Genomic DNA, 23,573 nt, shown 5'->3' with positions numbered 1-23,573 from the left:
ACCTTCTAGAGGCACAGAAAGTACTAGAAAGAGGTTGCATAAGAGTGAATGGAAAAATTGTTCCACCTGAGGATGAGCTTGCTGGACAGATCCTATAGAGATGTCCAGGGACCCTCAGGGGTCACTCTGGGTGATCTGAGGTCAGAAGGAGGGGCTGCACTTTCTTTACATTGTCATCTGAATGATGACACCCAAACTCTGCAGAGGATCAGGGCCACCTTGTGGGGCACCGTACACAACTCACTGGGGCCCTGAGCACTGGCTAAGGTCTCTGAGGAAGGAGCACCTCAGGTGTGCAGCCGAAGCTCCTTCCACAGAGGGGGACAGGGCAGCAGCAGGGACCATGCAGCCCCCCTCAGCCTGTCCCTGCAGAGGTTGCATCCCCTGGCAGGGGATCCTGCTGGCAGGTAAGAGGGGACAATTCCCTGAAAGAAGGTGGGAGGTAAGAGGTGGAGCACAGTCTTGCTGGTGCCCCCTGGGGAGAACACAACCCTCACAGGTGACACAGGGCTTCACATGGAACCTGATGGGAACAGAACCCAGAAGATAGAAGCTCACCAACAGGAAACTCTCAGTGACCTGGAGCTGATGAAGAGGGACGGAAAGCTCAGGTGTATCTTCTCCAGGTCATCTCCTTCTTCCCCAGGACTAGGTGTGGTGAGCACAGAGGGACAGGGGCCTCAGGCCAAATCAGGTGCCCTGATGGACTTCTGTGAGCCTCCACAGGAAGGTCCATGTCCCCAAGGGGAGGAACAGAGGAAAGAGATGCTCCTGGAGCTGCTGGTCCTCCCGGGACCAGCCCAGGGCCTCTCACTGGGAGGCAGAGAAGAGTAGGGGCTTTTTCTTTGGGGGCAGCTCCTCTAAACCAAGGTCAGTTACTGTGAGTATTTCAAGGTTAATTTATAGACAACATGGTGAACCAGACACCACTTCCCATGTATCCAATAAAGGGAAACTGAGGCACAGGGAACACAGTAGCTGAAGCATGTCACACAGACCATGGGTGGGAGGTCAGTGGTGCATGTCACTGTGTATCCAGAGCCCCGTGCTTTGCATGCTGAGGGCCTATTAGGCATCTATGGACCAGAGACCAGTCATTGGCTCAGGGCACTGGCAGCTGGAGGGGACAGTGTGGTCTGGGAGAGCAAATGGAGGATAATCAACTTTTACTTTATAACCAAATACCCTCCCTCAACAGAGTGCCCAGGCCTTCCCCTCACAGCCGCCCAGGACCAGAGTGTCAGTCCTGCATTAACTGAGAAATCCTTTACATCTGAATCCAACCATCTAAGCCATCAGGACTAGGCTGGGCGTCCCCACTCCCTAGTGGTCACTGAACAGCTCTACTCCATGCAAATCCTGCCTGGGTCCAAGGTGGACAGGCTGATAATCCCTCTGTCCCCAACATACATGGCAGAGGTTCTAGAAATCACCAACCAAACTTTTATAGAGTCACTGCTGTGGTGTGAATGTGCCCGCAAAAGCATGAAGTGGTGACTGAACTCCCAGGGATCTGAGGTGTGGCCTCAGGAAAGGACGTAGGTCCCTGTGAAAGGAACAAGGGAACCCGGTCCTGCAGAGGTGGCTTTATGAAAAGGGGTGAGTGTGGCCCCTTCTGATCTCTCACCATGGGAAGCCCCTGCTGTTAAGATGCAGCAAGCAGCCCTCTTCACATGGGGCCCCTACATCTTGAACTTCCCTGGCTCCAGAACAGTGAGCAGCAGATCTCTCTTCTTTACACACCACCCAGTCTCAGGTGCACTGTTAGAGCAGCACAAGATGCACCAAGACCAGCACAGAAGTTCTGGAAGATAAGACACAAGAGTCCACGGGATAACCCACTTGATAATGAGGTGGCTGGACCTGGGGCCTGAGAGGAGTTTCCCATCTGGATCCCAGAGAGATATCAAGGGACCAGTCTGGGGTCTCAATGAGGTCAAATACAGAGGTTCAGCAAGTTCCTATTTTCAGATGAGGAACCTGAGGAGGTTGCTGTGTAGTCCAAGGTCAACATATTGCAATATATTTTGTAGTTTCCCAGAACAGACTTGAACCATTTCAGACCCAAGATCATAACAAGGGCATCTTATTTCTGGGTCCTCAACCACTGCCCATGGCCTCAACCATCCAGCTCATCCTCTGGACCCCTCACGCACATCATGATGGCCCTGAGAACAGACAGACGTCTCTGAGGACAGACAGGGCCCCAGGCCTCAGGCCACTGTCAGTCAGCCCCTTGCTGTTTTTCCACAGGGCTTGTGGCCCAGCCCTCCCTCAGAGCCACCAACACAGAACCACACTCTGTGGCCATGACCTGCCTCTCAGGTGACCCTGGAATCTCCATCACGTGGATCCTCAACAGCCAGACTCTGCAGCTCACAGACAGGATGCAGCTGTCCCCGGACCACAGGACCCTCCGCATAGACCCCGTCAGACAGGAGGATGCCGGGGAGTATCAGTGTGAGGCCTCCAACCCCGTCAGTTCCACCAGGAGTGACCGCTACAGACTGGCTGTGATCTGTGAGTGGCCCCGTCCCACCCAGGGCTTCCCTCACATATTCCACTGTCAAGGGCCATCATATGGCACCAGCCATGAGCATGGGGTAGGTGCCAGAGCTTGGAGAGAATGTGGTTGACTACCCAGAAATTAGGTGCCTTGATGTCACCTTGGTTCTGATCTGACCCGAGGCTAGGCCTGGGCTAGACAGTCTGTGAGGGCTGCCCGCTGACACTGTCCTGAGATGGGAAGGAAGAAAAGAGGAAGAGGGGGTAGGGTGGGGCTCAGTGGTAGAGCACTTGCCGGGCCTGTGTGAGAACCTGGGTCCAATTCTCAGCATCAAACAAACAAATGAATAAAATAAAGGTCCTTCAACATCTAAAAAATATATTAACATAAAAGAGAAGAGGAAGAGACCTTAACAGGAGCATGAGCAGGATGTGGCCCAGCTCCATGTGGAGAGGGTCAGGCTAGAGCACATGCAGGTTTCACAACCAAACGTGAAGAAATGGCCAGAAGCAGAGAGTCGGGAGGACATGGTGACGACATGACAAACTGCACTGGGACCTTGGTGCCATTTCCTTCCACCCTCTGTGGCCCCCTGCAGGGCCCAGCTGGTTCCCCTGAAGACCTGACCTTCAGCCCTTTCTCTTCTCTTTCAGCAGCAGAGAGGACCCCAGGCCGCCCTGTGGGGGCCGTCGCTGGCATCGTGACTGGGGTCCTGGTCGGGGTGGCTCTGGTGGCTGCTCTGGGGTGTTTCCTGCTCCACACAAGAACTGGAAGGTACCAGGCTGCCCCCCCTGATCCCACCCAGGTGACCCCAGGCCTGAGGGAAGGAGGCCCATCCTCAGACTCTGCCCTGACTCCCACCTCCCCACTTCCCCAGGACCCTCCCCTCACCCAGCCGCCCCCGTCCCTCACCAGCTGCTGGCCCTGGGCTGATTGCTCAACAGCTGCCTCCTCTGCACATTGGTCACCAGGACCTGTCCCCACAGCACTGGTGTCCCTCCCTAGACGAGTGTTCAACATGGCACCTCCTGCAGTATTTGCCCCACACCAAGAGAGGGCTGAAGCCATGTGTATGAGGGGTCCTGTCCCAGGTCACTCAGGGCAAGGGCTGGGGCCTGAGAGGAAGGAGGGTCCACTCTGCACACCTCCTGTGTGACCCAAGGCCCCTGATGTGTGAGGTGGGATCCCAGGGCCCAGCCAGATAGTGTGTCCTGGAAAGTTCTTTGCCTCCTGGTCACATGGTGGAGAGCACAATAGGCCACTGTCACATTACCTCATCTCCTGGCCTGAGCAGAGGGTCCTTCACAGCAGGATCACCAATGGGGGTCAGGGATTGTCAAGATGCACGTGGTTCCCAGATGTCTTGCCTACGTGGTGACTCTGCTCGTCCCCAGGGCTCTGGACCCTTTTACTCAGTCAAACTCTCCTGCTCTAATTCTTCCTCAATCCTCAGTCCCTTTTCTGGGTCCCTCAGCCAACGTTCTCCTGGGTCTGCACCTGGGAGGGCCCTTCACCTTGGCCCAGGGCAGCAGTGTCTTCTTAAGGCCTTTCCTGCCCTCCCCTCCCCTGGGCCCCCTGGTACACAGACCTGATGGGTGAGGAAGCTTTCACACCCTCCTTGGAAATGGGGTACCCTCCTCATCCCCTATCTGACCCCAGTCCATGACCCTCATGAATAAGCCTGACCTTTCCTAGGGCCAGTGTCCAGCAAGGCCTCAGAGACCACCGCGCCCCAGCATCAAGACCCGGTAAGTGCCCCTTCAGCCTGAGGGTGGCTGGGAGCCCCTAGGCCTGTCCCACAGTGTCCACTCTTGCCCACAACCACACGTCCAGGGTTGAATGTTTACACTGGGGATTCAAGGATCCCTGTCATCAAACACAACAGGGGACCCACCTGGCCAAGCCAGCCCAGACTTGTGGCATCTGGTCCCCTCAGGTTCCTTGCTCCTTGGGCCAGTACAAGGGCTACAGGGTCTCTCCCAGGACATGCTGCCTCCCTGTCACTCTGAAAGTTGAGGACCCCTAACCCCTCCTGCAGGAGGAGCCCAGCCCTCCTCATGTCTGCTAACTCTTGTCTCTGTCCCCAGGCCAAGGACCCTCTGACAGCTCCACCTCCCTGGTAAGTCCCCCAGGTATCTCTACACAGGGGACTAGCTCTGCAGGCTCAGGGGCACTGTCAACCCCCACACAGCACAGACACCCCCACTCATGTTGCTGCAAGACAAGGTTAGCCTGGCCCTGGCCAGAGACTTGGCCACTCTCAGGGACAAGTCCACCATCACTCTGTCCTCAGCCCACCCTGCTTCCTGCCATCTCAGGGGAGTCCTGGTGCAGAGTGGGTGCTGGGAGCTTCTATCAGTGGCCCTGGGTTAATGATGGGGACCATAGTCTGGACAGAAACTGGGGTGTGTGTCCTGAAGTGGAGGCTGGTGCTCAGGACCCAGAGCTGGTAACTCCTGGGAAGAAAGGGCTAAACAGACACAGGGAGTAAGCTCTGGCCTGTCAGAGACCAGAACCTTCCAGGCACAACCCAGCACCTGCTCACTGGAGTCTCAGCCTTGATGATTCTCCCTTTGCTGACCCTGATTTCCAATCTCCCTCCCTGCCAGGCCCCACTCCCTGTCCACGGAGCTGCTGTCCCCATCTACCAGGTGAGTGTGGGTGATGACCCTTGCCCACAGTCCAGGGCGACCCAAGAGATGCCCCTCCCCACACCTTCCTGATCTTGCCAGGAAACAGCAGCCAAAATGGGATCAGGGGGTGGTGAGCAGGGGAGGGGGGCCTGGGAACAGGAGCCTCTGAGCCCAGACAGACACAGGGACAGACAGTCCCAGGTGGGCCAGGGCCTAGGAGTTCATGGTCCCCTGGTTCAGAAGGGTCAGAGCCTCTTTGTTCTTTTTCAGGAATTACTAAACCCTGACCTGGACATCTACTGCCGGGCCGACCGCAAGGCTGATGTGGATTCTTAGTTTCCACCCACGATGCTCCATGTGGGCTGAGGGAGGGTCCTGCTAGACCCCAGATGCTGGGTGATGGGACAGAGGTGGAGCCTGACCCTACTGGACTCTGGAACCTAGAGGGGGAGGGGTCCCTGGGGATTCTAGAGACACAGGCTGCCCTGGCCTCTCAATGGCCAGAACCAGGCTGCCTGTGCCCAGGAGCAGGGGCTTCAGGGAGAGGGAAGGGCCCCTATAGGTCACCTGGAAAGGCGCTGAATAAAGACCCCTTCCCTCCTTCGCTCTTGGTTCCTGTGGGAACGTCTCTTGGCAGACACTCCCCTCAGGTTCCAGGTCAGCTCTCTCCTGTGTCACGCAGGGGAATCGTGGTCTAAGTTGTTCCCACAGGGTTTCTCTTCCTGGGAGACAGGAGCTGGGAGGTGGGACCAGGTTAAAGGTCGGGTCTGTCCACAGGGAAGGGTGAGGGTCCCAAGGCCCTGCAGCCAGCAGAGCACTCAGTGGCCCTCATCCTCCAGGGACCCAGGGCGGCTTGCTGTGGCCACTGATTTCTTCTCCACCCAAAGGCCAGTACTCAGGACATCTTCACCTCTGCTGGGACATGGACAGTGACACTCAGCGTAATCAGGGGACAGCGCCAGACCCAGACTCAGGTCCTGAACAAGGGCCTCAGGCCCTGCCCGAGGCTCCAGCCCTGCCCTCCCATCAGCTTCCACTCTGCCCTGCCTGGTCTCTCTGGAACCAGCCTCCTCTCCACACTCCAGCACCCAGGGCAGAGGCTCAGGGCTCCCCACTTGGGGCTCTGCAGGCTCCATGGTGATGGGACAGAGGGTCTCCTCCCTGAGCTGGGGCCCAGGATGTGCTCTACAGCCTCCTCGATCCACCTGGCCACTGCTCTGCCTCCTTCCCTGAAGGCTGGGCAGGGCACATTCTCATGTAGGTTCATGTGGATCAGGCCTCTACTCTCCTGGAAATTAGAGGTGAATTTAGTAAAGATGAGGGGACACTCTGCTGATGCCTGAGAGTTGTCTGTCCTGAGATGAGAAGTAGGAGGCCAACCTCAGAGATTCCGCTGTGACTCAGCTCTAGTGAGGCTCCTCCTGCGTGAACATAGCATCAGGTCACACACGGTGACTTCTCTTTTCTTGGTTTCCTGGTGCAGCTGCCACAGACTGGCTCCCACACAGTGGCTCCGAACAGCAGATACCAAGGTGTCCTGAGCTGCATTCTTCTGGAGGCTCTAGCAGGTGTGCACAGCAACATAAGTCCCCTGAGACTCAGGCCACTGCTGCATCCTAAAAGCTCGTGGAACCTTTTCCCCCAGGTCCTGTCCTGGGAACCACAGCAGCTGGAGCTCCCCCTGAGCACCGCATCCTGCTCCCTGAGCCACACACAAGCCCCTGGGAAACTGTGTCAAGCCAAGCCCTCCAGGCAGTGTCATGCTCAGGCAGTGTCATGTCAGGTCCCACTCACCCCCCAGGGTGCCCAGTGGAAGAGTCACCTGTGCACTCAGGGGAGCCTCCCTGACGTGGATGGGGTGGATTCCGCTTCACCTTCTGCATCTGAGCAGTCCCCAGGGTACTCTGTACCCTGTCCCTGTGCCCAGTGTTTCTCCCTGGACACAGCCTCAGACCCTGATGGGGCAGATGAGGGGCTGACTCTCCAGCAGTCCTTCCCATTTTCCCCAGGTCAACCTGCTCAGCCCTGAGACCCTCCCTCTACAGGAGCCCTGTGCTCTGAGCTCCTGAACACCTGCCCCCACACATGCCAGCTTCAGGTCAGTGACAACCACCAGCTCTGACATCTGCCTGCAAGGCAGGTGTCTGAGCAGACTCACCAGGTGGGACACCTGAGGCTTCAGCATGCAGGAGCACCCTAGTCCCTCTCCTCTCTCCCTGAGGACAGCAGGCCCCACAGGGTGTCTGTGAAACCAGCCCTGGGTCCAAAACACAGCTTCAGGTCCATCCTGACCCTCTACAGGGAGAGGCGCTGGGGCAGAAGCAGCCATTAGGAAATTTGTCTGTCAAGGAAACACTTGGTCCCATCCCTCCTCATACCTGTGAAAGGACAGACACATACAATACAGCTGGCCTCACCATATGCCCCAGAGGTCATTCCCAGGCAGCTGCAGCCAGAATAGCAATCTACTTGCTGCTCTCTCCCTGTGACAGCAGGTGCTGCTTTTGCATTGTGGCCTGCGGTCCCCTCCACCCCCCCCAGGGTACCCAAACCTGCCTGTGCCCCACCTCAGCAACACTCCTCAGCCTCCTGCTCCCCTCCACCTTCCCTGACCTGCACAGAGAGGGGACAGTCCTACTAGCCCCTCCCTGCTCACTGCCAGCCTTGGGTGCTCATCACAGGGTCTGTAGGAGTCACCTGTGCTCAGGTTGGACATTTGAGGGACCAGAGAGACAGGAAAAGCCTCCCACCTGCCTTTGACTCTCAGGGAAAGTAAACAGAGAACAACTCCAACCAAAAGTCAGAAGCCAAGAGCGTCCCATGGGTTCCTAACAGTGCACCATCCTGGTTGTGATCTTCTTCAAGAGACACCTGCGTGTCCTTCTTTTGAAACTTAGGACAGTTGGCTCCTCCTGAGGCTGCCCATCCCTGTTGGCAAAGTTCTCCCGACTCTGAGCAGGAGTCCTCAGGACAACCCCGTCCTCTCCCTAGACTCACCCTGCACTGGGTGTCAGGCACCCTGGGGACCCAAGGTGAACAGGACCTCTCCTATAGCCTGTAGGTCAGAGCCACCTGTGCCCAGTGTCAGGGCCAACTGTCACCATTTGGACCCTAGGCAGCATCCTTGCTACAGTCCCTGACAATGGCCATGGGTCTCCTCATGACCTTCAGGGGCAACAATGGGCCTCACAGTCAAACTCAGCCTTGGGATTCTTTGAGACAGGAGTGTGGCTTTGGCTGGAGATGGAGGTGGAGATGTCGCCTGAGTTCCACCTGGGCACCAATGGCCCTGTGGGCTCCACCTCCATGCCTGCTGTCCCTGATGGAGACAGGCTCTAGTGCACATCCTGATCAGGGAGGAGACCCTCTGTCCCATCACCATGGAGCCTGGAGACTCCCATGTGGGGAGTCCTGAGCCTCTGTGCCTGGGAGAACCCTGCTTGGCCATGGGTCCCTTGTAGTCCCCTCCTACCTCCATCACTCATGGGGAAAAGCAGGGTGACCACATGAGGACAGAGGACAGAGGCCACCCACAGAGGACATGGGCAGGCCTGAGCCACAGCTGCACCAACTAATGGAGAGAAAAGCTCTCCCCAATCTCTTTCCCCAAGAGCAGCAGAGTCCACGGACACTGCCTCCCATTGCTAAATCTCTTCCTAGGACACAGGTCACCTGCCCTTGCACAACCAGGCCTGAAGTTCCCTCTGGGGGATGATTGCTGGGTCTGCCAGGAGGCTGGGCCATCAGGGAGCTGGGATCAGGAGGCCCTCGGAGGAAGGACCACTATTCCCAGCAGAGAGCACATCTGTCTGCACAGCTGCACATGCATAGGGTCCCCTGGGCCAGGCTGATGGTGCTCCCAATACCAACCTGCATCAGAGTGTGGAACCTGAAGTCTGTGCCACTCATGCATAGCACTGAGGTTGACAGGGACATTCAGGAGAACCTGCAGCTCCAAACTCCAAAATCTAAAAAACAAGAAAACACCTCACATTTCCCATTAAATTCCCTGTTTCCACAGCACAAGCCACCTGCCATCTACACTAGCAAGTTCAGTCATTCCTGGGTCCCACCTACCCCAGTGCCTCTCTCCAGCTCTGCTCAGCTGCTTCCACCTCCTGGGGACTCACTGATAATCAGGACTCAGGGGCCCCCATTGCTGGTCCCTCAGCCTACCAGGAAAGACTCTGCCTTCAGCTGGCCATTTACCCTGGTATGGACAGGGGTGTAAGGCAGCCACTCTGAAGACCTGGGGTAGAAGAGAGGTGGGCAGCCACACAGAGCTGCACAGTGAGATGGGGACAAAGTGCTGGTGTAGGACCGAGGGCCTCAGCTGTGAGGGTGGCTGTGGCTAGGAGCTCAGGAAGGGAACTGAGGAGCACAGAGGCGGGAAGTTCATAAACATTTGCAGGGACAAGGCTGGATTCCCAGAGGACCACTCTGACCACTGTCAGCTGCAGCACTCAGAGCCTGGGCACCTCCTGGCTGCCCATCAACCAAGAGCTCCCACCTCCATCTCCTAACTCACCTGCTTCCTCCACTGTCTGACTCTAGGGGAAGGTTCCAGATCCTCCTCTGCCCTGCAAGGGGGTGGTGGGAAGCCCAGTCCCCTACAGACAACCAGCAATGGCCCCTGCTGAGGTGAGTGGGCAGGACCACACACGCCCAACTTCCTGGTCCCCACTCAGGGGTGACAATGAGGCCCAGATACCTCCTGCCCCCTCAGGCCCTGATGGGCTTCTGTGCCTGGTGACTGTCACATACCTCCTGATTCTTCCAAGTGAGCATACCTGGGAGGACCCATCTCCCATTATAAAAGGTCCAGTCTGGAATATTCCACAGCAGCCCTGCTGACACCTATTTACAAAAAGCCCAGGTGACACAGCCTTGAGGGACACAGGCTCACAGACATTTCCCCCAGTGGCCACACGGGCAGAGGCATCAGGTTCCTGAGTGTCCAGCCACTGAGTCTGACATTCCCCCTCCAAATGACCTAGGCTCTGGCGTTGGTTCAGGGTCACCCGTCCAGGTGCACAAACCTCCTATGAGAGGTTCTTCCCTGGGGTCCCTGTCCCAGGTGCCTGTCCCAGGAGCTCCCTCTAGAGCAAATCCTCAGCTCCACCCAGGACTGGGGCTGGGGCAGGAAGAGCAGCTGCACTGGTCTCAGAGGACATGAAGGCTCCCCTGAGCTCAGGGAAGAGCGTGTTCGCCCTCTAGTGGACACTTCCTGCCAGGCAGGAACAGAGGCCCCCAGAGAGGGCAGGTGAGGGCTGACCTTGGGCAAAGGGCACCTTCAGAGAATGGAAGTGAATATGCAATGGGAGGGGGGTGGAGGGGAGTGAGGGGTGGGAAGAAGCAGGGGGAGGGGAGGCTCGGGGAAGGTCGGGGAAGGGCACAGAGCAGGGTTCCCTTCTCTCCACTGACACTAGGGCTGGTCATCCTTGAGGGGCTGTGTGCTGTGGGGTGTTGAGCACCATCTGGAATTGTACCTACTAAGTCCAGTAGGACCCCTCCCCCAGCTGTGACAATCAAGAGTGTCTACACCAACCTCCAGTAACAAGGATTTAAATCCTTCCCCTCTCAACAGAAAAACTAGTGAAAGAGGGCAGAGCCTGACTGGTGCTTGTCACTTCTAATCACTTGAAGTCCCTGGAGAAGACACGTTTCAAGCTACGGCCACACAGCTGTCTGAACCCCCACAGCACTGTGGGCTTCCCAAGGGTCTGTAGCCACACATCAGTGACACCTGCTGGGTCCATGACATCATGGATGTGGGGAGCTCTGTGCACACTGGGAAGAGGAAGCCTGTGATCTGATCCTCAGCAGTACTTCCAACAAGCAGGATGCAGGAGAATGAATCCTTACCTGTAAAGACGTTCAAATGTGAAAATGATTTGATTTTTTAAAACACTAAAAGTATTTACCATTAAAGATAGAACTTGTTTTTGTAAACGAGTATGGACCCATATGATTTTGTTAAAATTAATTATAAATAAAAAACTGGCATGAGTTTAATAAAAAGTAAAATGACAGAATAGAAGAAAATATTTGCAGATATATTTTGTGATATGGATTTCATTTCTAGATTATATAACCAATGAGTATAAATCTGCAACCAAAGAATAACCTAAATTTAGAATATGCCAAGGACCCTTGCACAGTCCTGGGCATCTGTAATCCCAGGTGTCTAAGACAGGAGAGTCCTAAGTTTGCAGCCAGCCTGGACACCTGTCCCAAAACAAAAATAAATAAATACATGTAAAGGCTGGGGGTGTAGCTCAGAGGTACAGCGCCCCTCAGATCAATCCCCAGGGGTGAAAGAGAAGCGGGAGGGCAAAAGGCTTGGAAGGCCTGTCACCAGAGATGTTCCAGTAGCCAATAAGCACATGACAAGATGCTCAGTGTCATTCATTCATCACTAAGGAAGCAAATCAAAATCACAATGACACCTCACCCCACACCTTCCTACATTCCTCAGGGACTCTGAAGAGCTGCAGTCACAGTGGAGAACACTTGGGCACTTCCTACCAGAGCCAGGCAGAAGCCCATCTACCCAGCACTCCCAGGGCTGGGCACGTGTCCACAGGACGGGAAACAGGGACTCCAATAGCTCCCTGCAGGCTAAGGCTCTCCACACCATTCTTCACAACAGGCAGGTATGGAAACAACCCCTTGTCCATCAACAGAGGAATACATAAATAAACATGGCTCACAAATATGTTGGATTATTAATTATCCATGAAAAATAAAGTTCTGATGTACACTACAATTTGGGTCAATCTGAAAACATGATTAAACAAGAAGCAAAATGGTATGTGGTTGTATAATTTCATTTATATGAAATATCTGGAATAGGCAAATTCATAGAGACAGGAAATAGATTCAAGGTTACCTGAGGCTAGAGGGTCCTGTAACGTGATAGCTTAATGGTCAGAGTTTAGTGCAGGTGATGAAAAAATTCTGGAAATAGCAGTGGTTGTTGTATATTCGAATGGACCCATGGCATGTATTTCTACAGTTAAAAGGGTTAATAGAGCACATTTTTGTAATAAGTATTACACTATGAAAAGTTTTTAGGTAAGATGTGTAAAATATACCCACTCTGCTGAGTGTGTGTGTGTGCATGTGCGTGTGTGTGTGTGTGTGTGTGTGTGTTGTGTGTGTGTGTGAGAGAGAGAGAGAGAGAGAGGGAGGCAGAAAGTGACAGAGAAAGAGGTGTGAGGGACTAGGAATTGTCCCCAGGAGCACTCTAACACTGAACTACAATACATTTTTTATTTTGAGACAAAGTCAAACTAAGTTGCATGGGCTGGCCTCAAACTAGCCATCCTCCTGCCTCAGCCTCCTGAGCAGCTGGGATGAGAGGCTGTGTCATGTATCTGGCCAGATAATCTCCATAATACTCACACGACACCAGCCAAGGGCAGACATAGCTCACAAGGCCATTGCTTGCCCCCTAAAGCCTCAGGAGACACCTCCCCATGTCCTTCCTTTGAACCCTCAGACACAGATGGCCCCTATTGAGGCTGCCCATCCCCTGGGGACACAGTCCTCCCTACTCTGGAGCAGGAGTCCCCAGGACAGCTCCCCTCCTCTCCCTAGACTCACCCTGCCATAGACAGAGTCAGGTATCCTGGGGACACTCAGTAAACGGGACCCTCTTCAGCCAGTAGGTCAGGGCCACCTGTGCCCAGGGACAGGGCCAGCTCTCACCATTTGGCCCCTGGACAGCATCCCTGCTACAGTCCCTGACACTGACCATAGTTCTCCTGATGACCACCAGGGGGTGAATGGGACTCACACTCAACACTTGGCAAATGGATTCTGAAACTTGGACTAGTCTTTGGTTCAGGAGGTGGAAATGTGGCCTGATTTCCATCTGCAATAGACCAGGGTGCCTCCCACGTTAGGCTCCCACCTCCCTCCTTCCTAGGCCTGTGAGGACCTTGCACTGCCAGGGGTCTCTGAGCAGGCCTTTGCCTCTGGGTATCATCCATGGAAAAAGTCAGGGTGACCACAGGAGAGTCACTAGGTAGAGGACAAGCCACCCAAGGAAGGCATGGGCAGGCCTGAGCCACAGCTGCACCAAAAGATGGAGAGAGAGAGGGTCTCCCTAAAATCTCTCCTTGAGGACCAAGGAGCCCATGGTCACCTACCTCCACTACCACAGTCCTCCCCTCCTAGGACACAAAAGGTCTGAAGTCCTGAGATAGCCACTCAGAGGCCAAGCTGGAGACACCTGGACAGAGAGCAGATCCCCTCACCAGCCATCGCTCACTGGGCCTCTTTCTAGACCCCAGAACTGTTTCTGTCCCCTGCCTGTAGGGAGGAAAGCCACCTTCCTAGAGAATTTGAGAACATGGGGGAGAAAGAGGGCTAACCTGGGATTCTCTGTCATAAAGGAAATATGCCAGGGGTGAGGGGACCCCAGGGGTTCCCTGTGTGATCCTGAAAGCCCTGAGGCCAAGACACAGCTGAGGCCAGTGCTGGGTGAGCCACTTCTCTCAGGGGACAGCGTCCCCACCTGCCTTGCTCCTCAGGGTGTGGCATGCAGTAGTGAAACCCAACAGGGAAAGCAGAAGGGACAGGAGGCAGGACTGAGAGGGAGGGGACAGAGAGGTTCCTCCACAGACACCCCGCCCCCAGCCCTGAGACCCAGGAAAGTGCTCCTGCCCTGGGAGGAGGCTGAGCTCAGAGAGGAGCAGGCAGCAGGGCTGACTGGCCTGGACCTCGGCTTCCCGGCGGGTCTGCAGTGAGCTCCTTCCACAGAGGGGACAGAGCAGCAGGGACCATGCAGCCCCCCTCAGCCTGTCCCTGCAGAGGGGGCATCCCCTGGCAGGGGGTCCTGCTGGCAGGTAAGAGGGACAGTTCCCTGAAAGAGGACGGGAGGTGGAGCACAGTCCTGCTGGTGCCTCCTGGGGAGGACACGACCCTCACGGGGGACACAGGGCTACAGTCTGTACCACTGGGAACACAAAACAGAAGACAAAAGCTCACCAACAGGAACAGATGAAGGGGGATGGAAAGATCAGGGTTCTCTTCTCCAAGTTAATCACCAGGGGCCTTTATATTTTGAAAATTGACATTAACAGCTCTGTCAGGGCCACTCTCCAAATAGAAAGGCAACTTGAGCAATGGACACTGTCTGCAGCCACCAGCCTCAGACATTGGCTCACAGACACCTGGACGCTCAGGGTGGTGACCCTGCTTCATCATCCACAGGAGGCTGAGCCTGGTCCAGGCCCTGGGCTACCACAAGGGTCAGACTAGTCTCTGCCTCCTGGAGCTTCCTCTCTAGAGGGCAGGAGGCCAGGCCAAAGGGAGATCTGCAGGTGAGGCCAGGTGCTGTGTAGATCTAGGAGGGCAGAGAGCAGGGGAATGTCCACAGGGAAGACCTGGGGGCTGTAAGGAGGTGGTCAGGGGAGGCGGGTGCCCAGGTGCCCTGGGTGTGAGCAGGGATCTGAGGGCACTGAGGGGCCAGCCTTGCAGACACCTAGGGAAAGGTGTTCCTAGGAGAGGATGACAGGTACAGGGGTCCTGAAGTAATGGAGGTCATGCTGCTGGCCTTGACCCGCAGACACACATGCACATACACCCCAAGGCTAAGGATGAGGACTCCTTCTGAGGACCTGGTTCATCTTTCCACCCCATATGAAGGGCCCAGTATTGATGGATTTCTCTCTCTTCCCTCCTAGTCTCACTGTTAACCTTCTGGAACCTGCACCCCACTGCCCAGCTCACTATTGAACCAGTGCCTTCCAACGTTGCTGAAGGGAGAGACGTTCTTCTACTTGTCCACAATGTGTTGGAGAACACTGTAGGCTACTTCTGGTTCAGAGGGCAAATAACAAACCAAAACCTTCTCATTGTATCCTACTCGAATCTCACACACTCAGCTACCCAAGGCCCTGCCTTCAGTGGTCGAGAGACAGTATACCCCAATGGGTCCCTGCTGTTCGTGAATGTGACAAAGGGGGACACAGGATTCTACACCCTGCAAACCACAACTCCCAATTTTCAAATTGAAACAGCAACTGGAGAGTTCCGTGTACATGGTGAGTGATGCCCAGCCCTCTGGGTGTTGGAGGGTCAACTCCACTGCACACACAGGACCCTGAGACCTGGTCGGCCTCCCTCCTCCTGTGCATTACGTCCCCACAGTGGAGTTGGAGCATTTAGTGCAGGACACACGCAGTGCAGACAGACTTCAGAAGATCCGAGTCCTCTGCCTGAATCCATGGGCAGAGAGCAGGGTGGTCTGGTGGGAGACGCGGCCCAGGAAGAGCAGTCTCAGCCCAGCCCCTGTGTCCTTCCCAGGAGCATGGCCCTGAGAAAGACCCTGCAAGACTGAGTCAGGACTGTCCTGAGGGCCCTGGAGTCCTCACAGAGAAGGTCAGCCCAGTAAGCTCCTGTCCCAGACCTCTGTCCCAGGCTCCTGGCTCCAGGTGACCCTGAGGACATGTGGCCAGGGTTGGAGTTTGGCTTCCTGTTGAGGGCCGCTGGGGAGCAGTGATTTACTGGCCACCTGATCTGGTAGCTCCTGGAGGTGGTCACCAGCCAGGGCACAGTCCCAGGAGCCACATCTGGGCAAGGGCACCTGGGCATCTCCTTCTCCCGGGACTAGGTGTGGTGAGCACAGAGGGACAGGTGCCTCAGGCCAATCAGGTGCCCTGATGGACTTCTATGAGGCTCCACAGGAAGGTCCATGTCCCCAAGGGGAGGAACAGAGGAAAGAAATGCTCCTGGAGCTCCTGGTCCTCCCGGGACCAGCCCAGGGCGCTCTCACTGGGAGGCAGAGCAGAGTAGGGGCTTTTTCTTTAGGCAGCTCCTCTAAACCAAGGTCAGGTTACTGTGAGTATTTCAAGGTTAACTTAGAGACAACATGGTGAACCAGACACCACTTCCCATGTATCCAATAAAGGGAAACTGAGGCACAGGGAACACAGTTGCTGAATCAGGTCACACAGACCACGGGTGGCAGATCAGTGGTGCATGTCACTCTGCAGCCAGAGCCCTGTGCTCTGCATGTTAAGGGCCTATTAGACATCTGTGGACCAGAGACCAGTCATTGGCTCAGGGAACTGGCACCTGGAGGGGAAAGTGTGGTCTGGGAGTGAGAGCAAGTGGAGAATAATCAAATTTTACACTGGAACCAAATTACCTACCTCAACAGAATGTCCAGGACTCCCCTTCACACAGCTGGTCCACACACTCCTTTGCTGGATTTGAAGCCACATGTGTCCTGGTGTTTTGGGTGTCAATCCTTCTGAAGCATAAAGGACAGGACTTTCCTTTCTCACTCCCCACTGGAACCTGCAAGCAGCACAGGGCCCAAGGTGTAGCCAGGTCTGTATGGTTTTGGGATAAGGGGAGCAAGGATTGTGAATGAATGACCCTGAACCTCTTCAGAGCCTGGAACCTGCATGTGCAATCCCAGGGGCTTCTGCCACCTGCTCCCTGTCCCTCCTGGAGACTGAGGCTCTTGCTCCATCCCACCAACCACCTCTCCTGAGGCCACCCAGGAGCCACATCACAGGATGCCCTTGGGGTGGCCAGGCTGTGGAGGGTCTTCAGTGAGGCCCTGGGTCAGTTCTGAGGCAGCCATGAGGCTCTTGGCCTGGGGCTTTAAGTCACTGTACCCCCACTGCTCCCTGCCATGGCGATTCTGGCTGCCTTGCTCCTGCCTGTCCGTCCTCTCCCTCCTTCTCATTCAGGCAGGACTGGCCCTGCCCTACACAATGAGCCATGCCCTTCCCTCCTGCACTAATGGCCATCTGTCCTGTCCACTTCCTGCTAACACCTGGGGCCAGGCCCTCTGCTGGGCAGTAGTAAAGGGCACAGAAACAGTCAAGGCAGGTGCCCCTGTCAGGCTACATCAGGGACAATGTCCCCCACTGTGAAGCAGGCCCCACTGTGTCCCTTCCAGGGCTCTTTCCTTCCATGACAATGACATGTGAAATAGGCCAGGACACAGGCCTGAGCATCTCCCCCATCTACTCTCTGCACTGACTCAGCGAGGGGGACAGAGGCAGGAAGGGCGGCAAGCCCCTAGGTCCCAGGCGCCTTACACCCAGATGACTGGTGGCTCCATCCTGGTCCCTAAGTGGGGCTCAGGCTCCTCCAGTGACTCCCAGGACCTTCCCCAAGGGGCAGCTGGACTGAAGGGTGCTGTCTCAGGGGCTGTCTATTCCATATGTGCCTGTGTCCCCATGAGGACACCATCACCACAAGGGAGGTCTGTCCCCACATGGTGTGATGCTCCAGCCACGGTCACTTACATTAGGCTCTAGGCTCTGATTTGGATCAATTTGATGATCTCACTGCACTTCCTGGGTGAGAAGAACAGGAAGAAGGCATTCCACAGGCCTGTGTCAGGTGCTTCCCCACTTTGCTGAGTCTCCACAGCAGTTGGGAACATAGACTTCTAGATTGATTAACATGATCAATAATACTTCTCTGAGTTTGGTGTTGTGCCTATTTTACATAACAGAGACCCTCAGATGTCCCCTCTGACCACTCAGTCCTCCACCAGGACCCACAGGTCTCTCCTTACTCAGGAGGCTGCTGGTTTCAAACTGACCTGAGCATCTGCCTTGGGTCATAATGTGACCCCTCAGGACTTCAGAGCTCAGTCTAAGACACTGTGCTCCTTAGGGAAATATTTTTTTCAGAAAGGAGTCTTAGATCCTGGGTATCAAAAACTATTTTCCCATATGGGAAAACTTTACCATCCCCCATTTCTACCCCAGGTCTGCCACAGACAAGCCCACGAGGGCCGTATTTTCAGCAAGGTCCTTGTCCCCTCTTCCACCTCTTAGTGCTAATGTGTTAGGAACCATCCACTGTTCTCTCAGGACCATTCCACATGCCTCACCTGCTCTCTGCAGGGGGAGAGGGATGTAAAGACCAAGGACAGGAACATGATTCTGCTCTAAACCTTGTCTGTCCCCTCACCCTAGAGCATTCTTTGGACTCATACTTTGCCTTTCAGGTGTCACTGGCTCCTGTCAGTCACCAGGAAACACCTGAGCAGAACTGTCCCCCTTGTGGCCCCAGCCTGACCACCAAACTGAATGCCCCCTGGTCTCCTAGTGTGGGATTTCTGTGCATACACCCCGTTCTCACATCAGGCTGTGGGGTTTTCTTGAGGTTTAGGCACAGTGGGGTGTCCCATCATGACCCACATCTAGGATAACCTTGAGAACTAAAGGCTCAGAGGACACAAACCTGGGCTGAGCCCTGAAATCCATGCAGCTAGAGGGACTCTGCATCTCAAGGCCAGCCAGGGCCAGCGAGGACCAGAGGAGACACGGGGATTCTAACTCCCAGTCCTGGGTCTGTCCAGGACCAAACTCTACAATTAAGTGCACCTGTGAGAAACTCTGTGCCTCTCCTACACACAGTCCAGGGGGCCCCACATCCTCTGATCCCTCAGATCATCCTACATCTGCCCAGGATACCCACTCTGCCTGGTTCTTCAGGACTCAGGTTGGTGGGACGTGAGATGCCAGCTCAGGTAGAAAGATGCCTTTGTGGGGATCACAGGTACCACAGGGCAATCCTCACTTTGTTGTCTGCACAGAGAAATTACCCAAACCCAACATCACAATCAACAACTCCCAACCCATGGAGGGTGAGGACTCTCTAGCATTAACATGTGAACCTGAGGTTAATTATGCGACCTACCTGTGAAGATAAACAATCAGATGATCCCAGATGGTGACAGGCTGAAGCTGTCCAACAAAACAGGACTCTCGTTTTATTCAATGTCACAAGGAATGACACAGGACCCTATGAGTGTGAAACCCAGAACCCAGTGAGTGCCAGCCGCAGTGACCCACTCACCCTGAGTATTTCCTGTGAGCAACTTCTATTCCTCCATTACCCTGGCTGTGAACTCAAACACACAGGGCCAGAGGCTGGGCCACTTAGTCCCTCTCGGGTCCAAGTACAGAGACCCTCTCTCCTGGGCACCTGGACTGGCGGTGACAATAGCCCCAGGCACATCCAGGCAGGCCCAGCCTTGGGCCATGAATAGGAGGGGAGGGCTTGTGGTTCCTGGGGAGGCCTGGGGTCAGCCACCTGGGACAGAGAAGCAGGGGAATGTCACACACTAATTTCAGTGAACAAAGGGGGTTTGGTTGAGACTTTCTGTGAGTGTGTATGTTGCTGGGATTTGGACCCAGGGCCTCATGCAGCTGTGCAGGTGCTGTACCACTGTACTCCCCAGCCTAGTTTCGACTTTTAAAATAAACAAGGTTGTGACATGGATCAGTAGTTATATTGTGGTCTTCTACAGTCTAGGAACTTCCCCTTCCCTCTGATGACATTACATGTGGCTTTATTCTGTTTGCTCCAGATGGCCCAGATGCCCCCATCATAAACCCCCCAGACTCACATTTCCGTCCAGGGACAAATCTCCACCTCTCCTGCCACGCAGACTCTAACCCGCCTGCTCAGTTCTCTTGGTCTTTCAATGGGAGGCCCCTGGAGTCCACACAAGAGCTCTCAGTCCCCAACCTCTCTACAAATAATAGCAGATCCTATGTGTGTGTCACCCATAACTCTGTCACTAACCTCAATAGGACCACAACCAAGAATAAGTAAGTGGACCCTGGAGCACAGTATCAAGTGCTGGGTGGAGTCTTGATTTTTCTGGAAACAACATGGAAGAAGTTACTTCCTAGCCTCAGGCCCGCTGTCGGTCAGCCCCCTGCTGTTTTTCCACAGGGCTTGTGGCCCAGCCCTCCCTCAGAGCCACCAACACAGAACCACACTCTGTGGCCATGACCTGCCTCTCAGGTGGCCCTGGACTCTCCATCACGTGGATCCTCAACAGCCAGACTCTGCAGCTCACAGACAGGATGCAGCTGTCCCCGGACCACAGGACCCTCCGCATAGACCCCGTCAGACAGGAGGATGCCGGGGAGTATCAGTGTGAGGCCTCCAACCCCGCCAGTTCCACCAGGAGTGACCGCTACAGACTGGCTGTGATCTGTGAGTGGCCCCTGTCCCACCCAGTGCTTCCGTCACATATTTCACCGTCAAGGGCCATCATATGGCACCAGCCATGAGCATGGGGTAGGTGCCAGAGCCTGGAGAGAATGTGGTTGACTACCCAGAAATTAGGTGCCTTGATGTCACCTTGGTTCTGATCTGACCCGAGGCTAGGCCTGGGCTAGACAGTCTGTGAGGGCTGCCCGCTGACACTGTCCTGAGATGGGAAGGAAGAAAAGAGGAAGAGGGGGTGGGTGGGGCTCAGTGGTAGAGCACTGGCCCGGCCTGTGTGAGAACCTGGGTTCAATTCTCAGCATCAAACAAATGAATAAAATCAAGGTCCTTCAACATCTAAAAAATATACTAAAATAAAAGAGAAGAGGAAGAGCCCTTAACAGGAGCAGGAGCAGGATGTGGCCCAGCTGCATGTGGAGAGGGTCAGGCTAGAGCACATGCAGGTTTCACAACCAAACGTGAAGAAATGGCCAGAAGCAGAGAGTCGGGAGGACATGGTGACGACATGACAAACTGCACTGGGACCTTGGTGCCATTTCCTTCCACCCTCTGTGGCCCCCTGCAGGGCCCAGCTGGTTCCCCTGAAGACCTGACCTTCAGCCCTTTCTCTTCTCTTTCAGCAGCAGAGAGGACCCCAGGCCTCCCTGTGGGGGCCGTCGCTGGCATCGTGACTGGGGTCCTGGTCGGGGTGGCTCTGGTGGCTGCTCTGGGGTGTTTCCTGCTCCACACAAGAACTGGAAGGTACCAGGCTTCCCCCCCTGATCCCACCCAGGTGACCCCAGGCCTGAGGGAAGGAGGCCCGTCCTCAGACTCTGCCCTGACCCCGACCTCCCCACTTCCCCAGGACCCTCCCCTCACCCAGCCGCCCCCGTCCCTCACCAGCTGCTGGCCCTGGGCTGATTGCTCAACAGCTGCCTCCTCTGCACATTGGTCACCAGGACCTGTCCCCACAGCACTGGTGTCCCTCCTAGACGAGTGTTCAACACGGCACCTCCTGCAGTATTTGCCCCACACCAAGAGAGGGCTGAAGCCATGTGTATGAGGGGTCCTGTCCCAGGTCACTCAGGGCAAGGGCGGGGGCCTGAGAGGAAGGAGGGTCCACTCTGCACACCTCCTGTGTGACCCAAGGCCCCTGATGTGTGAGGTGGGATCCCAGGGCCCAGCCAGATAGTGTGTTCTGGAAAGTTCTTTGCCTCCTGGCCACATGGGTGGAGAGCACAAAAGGCCACTGTCACCTTACCTCATCTCCTGGCCTGAGCAGAGGGTCCTCCACAGCAGGATCACCAATGGGGGTCGGGGATTGTCAAGATGCACGTGGATCCCAGACGTCTTGCCAACGTGGTGACCCTGGTTCCCTGTCCCCAGGGCCTGGACCCTTTTACTCAGTCAAACTCTCCTGCTCTAATTCTTCCTCAATCCTCAGTCCCTTTTCTGGGTCCCTCAGCCAACGTTCTCCTGGGTCTGCACCTGGGAGGGCCCTTCACCTTGGCTCAGGGCAGCAGTGTCTTCTTAAGGCCTTTCCTCCCCTCCCATCCCCTGGGCCCCCTGGTACACAGACCTGATGGGGAGAGGAAGCTTTCACACCCTCCTTGGAAATGGGGCACCCTCCTCATCCCCTATCTGACCCCAGTCCATGATCCTCATGAATAAGCCTGACCTTTCCTAGGGCCAGTGTCCAGCATGGCCTCAGAGACCACTGCACCCCAGTATCAAGACCCGGTAAGTGCCCCTTCAGCCTGAGGGTGGCTGGGAGCCCCTAGGCCTGTCCCACAGTGTCCACTCTTGCCCACAACCACACGTCCAGGGTTGAATGTTTACACTGGGGGTTTAAGGATCCCTGTCATCAAACACAACAGGGGACCCACCTGGCCAAGCCAGCCCAGACTTGTGGCATCTGGTCTCCTCAGGTTCCTTGGCTCCTTGGGCCACTACAAGGGCTACAGGGTCTCTCCCAGGACATGCTGTCCCCCTGACACTCTGAAAGTTGAGGACCCCTAACCCCTCCTGCAGAAGGGGTCCAGCCCTCCTCATGTCTGCTAACTCTTGTCTCTGTCCCCAGGCCAAGGTCCCTCTGACAGCTCCACCTCCCTGGTAAGTCCCCCAGCTATCTCTCCACGGGGGACTAGCTCTGCAGGCTCAGGGGCACTGTGAACCCCCACACAGCACAGACACCCCCACTCATGTTGGACCAGGACAAGGTTAGCCTGGCCCTGGCCAGAGACTTGGCCACTCTCAGGGACAGGTCCACCATCACTCTGTCCTCAGCCCACCCTACTTCCTGCCATCTCAGGGGAGTCCTGGTGCAGAGTGGGTGCTGGGAGCTTCTATCAGTGGCCCTGGGTTAATGATGGGGGACCACAGTCTGGACAGAAACTGGGGTGTGTGTCCTGAAGTGGAGGCTGGTGCTCAGGACCCAGAGCTGGTAACTCCTGGGAAGAAAGGGCTAAAGCAGACACAGGGAGTAAGCTCTGGCCTGTCAGAGACCAGAACCTTCCAGGCACCACCCAGCACCTGCTCCCTGGAGTCTCAGCCTTGATGACCCTCCCGTGACCCTGATTTCCAATCTCCCTCCCTGCCAGGCCCCAGCCCCTTGCCACGGAGCTGCTGTTCCCATCTACCAGGTGAGTGTGGTGATGATCCTGGCCCACAGTCCAGGGTGTACCCAAGAGATGCCCCTCCCCACACCTTCCTGATCTTGCCAGGAAACAGCAGCCAAAATGGGATCAGGGGGTGGTGAGCAGGGGAGGGGGGCCTGGGAACAGGAGCCTCTGAGCCCAGACAGACACAGGGACAGAGCAGACCCAGGTGGGTCAGGGCCTGGAGTTCATGGTCCTGGTTCAGAAGGGTCAGAGCCTCTTTGTTCTTTTTCAGGAATTACTAAACCCTGACCTGGACATCTACTGCCAGGCCCACCACAAGGCTGATGTGGATTTTTAGTTTCCACCCACGATGCTCCATGTGGGCTGAGGGAGGGTCCTGCTAGACCCCAGATGCTGGGTGATGGGACAGAGGTGGAGCGTGACCCTATTGGACTCTGGAACCTAGAGGGGGAGGGGTCCCTGGGATTTCTGGAGACCCAGACAGGCTGCCCTGGGCTCTCAATGGCCAGAACTAGGCTGCCTGTGCCCAGGAGCAGGGGCTTCCAGGGAGAGGGAAGGGCCACTCCTGGTCACCAGGAAAGGCGCTGAATAAAGACCCCCTTCCCTCCTTCGCTCTTGGTTCCTGTGGGAACGTCTCTTGGCAGACACTCCCCTCAGGTTCCAGGTCAGCTCTCTCCTGTGTCACGCAGGGGAATCATGGTCTCTAAGTGGTTCCCACAGGTTTCTCTTCCTGGGAGACAGGAGCTGGGAGGTGGGAGCCAGGGCAAAGGTCGGGTCTGTCCACAGGGAAGGGTGAGGGTCCCAAGGCCCTGCAGCCAGCAG

The 23,573-nt window shown here is 55.8% G+C and overlaps 1 protein-coding gene and 1 pseudogene across 1 annotated transcript; both read left to right on the top strand.

Annotated features, from left to right (window-relative positions):
* Nucleotides 1-343: 343 nt before the first annotated feature.
* LOC144250284 (cell adhesion molecule CEACAM21-like) lies at nt 344-5,502 on the top strand. Its single transcript, XM_077792797.1, has 7 exons — nt 344-407; nt 2,254-2,520; nt 3,160-3,280; nt 4,202-4,254; nt 4,594-4,625; nt 5,116-5,157; nt 5,410-5,502. Exons 1-7 carry the CDS (start codon nt 344-346, stop codon nt 5,473-5,475), a joined length of 645 nt encoding a protein of 214 aa, XP_077648923.1. The 3' UTR covers nt 5,476-5,502.
* Nucleotides 5,503-13,930: 8,428 nt separating this feature from the next.
* LOC144250283 (cell adhesion molecule CEACAM6-like) lies at nt 13,931-23,088 on the top strand (annotated as a pseudogene).
* The last annotated feature ends 485 nt before the right edge of the window (nt 23,089-23,573 follow it).

The sequence above is a fragment of the Urocitellus parryii genome, chromosome 15 (assembly GCF_045843805.1).
Source record: "Urocitellus parryii isolate mUroPar1 chromosome 15, mUroPar1.hap1, whole genome shotgun sequence".
Lineage (NCBI taxonomy): Eukaryota > Metazoa > Chordata > Mammalia > Rodentia > Sciuridae > Urocitellus > Urocitellus parryii.
The sequence above is the reverse complement of the archived record's forward strand: the minus strand, read 5'-3'. Positions and strand labels throughout refer to the sequence as shown.

Bases quoted from the DNA above. Each gene is read 5' to 3' on its own strand.
- LOC144250284 (XM_077792797.1), top strand. From the start codon at position 344: ATGCAGCCCCCCTCAGCCTGTCCCTGCAGAGGTTGCATCCCCTGGCAG. The intron at 3,281-4,201 runs GTACCAGGCTGC...GACCTTTCCTAG, and splicing joins CTCCACACAAGAACTGGAAG to GGCCAGTGTCCAGCAAGGCC. The intron at 4,255-4,593 runs GTAAGTGCCCCT...CTCTGTCCCCAG, and splicing joins CGCCCCAGCATCAAGACCCG to GCCAAGGACCCTCTGACAGC.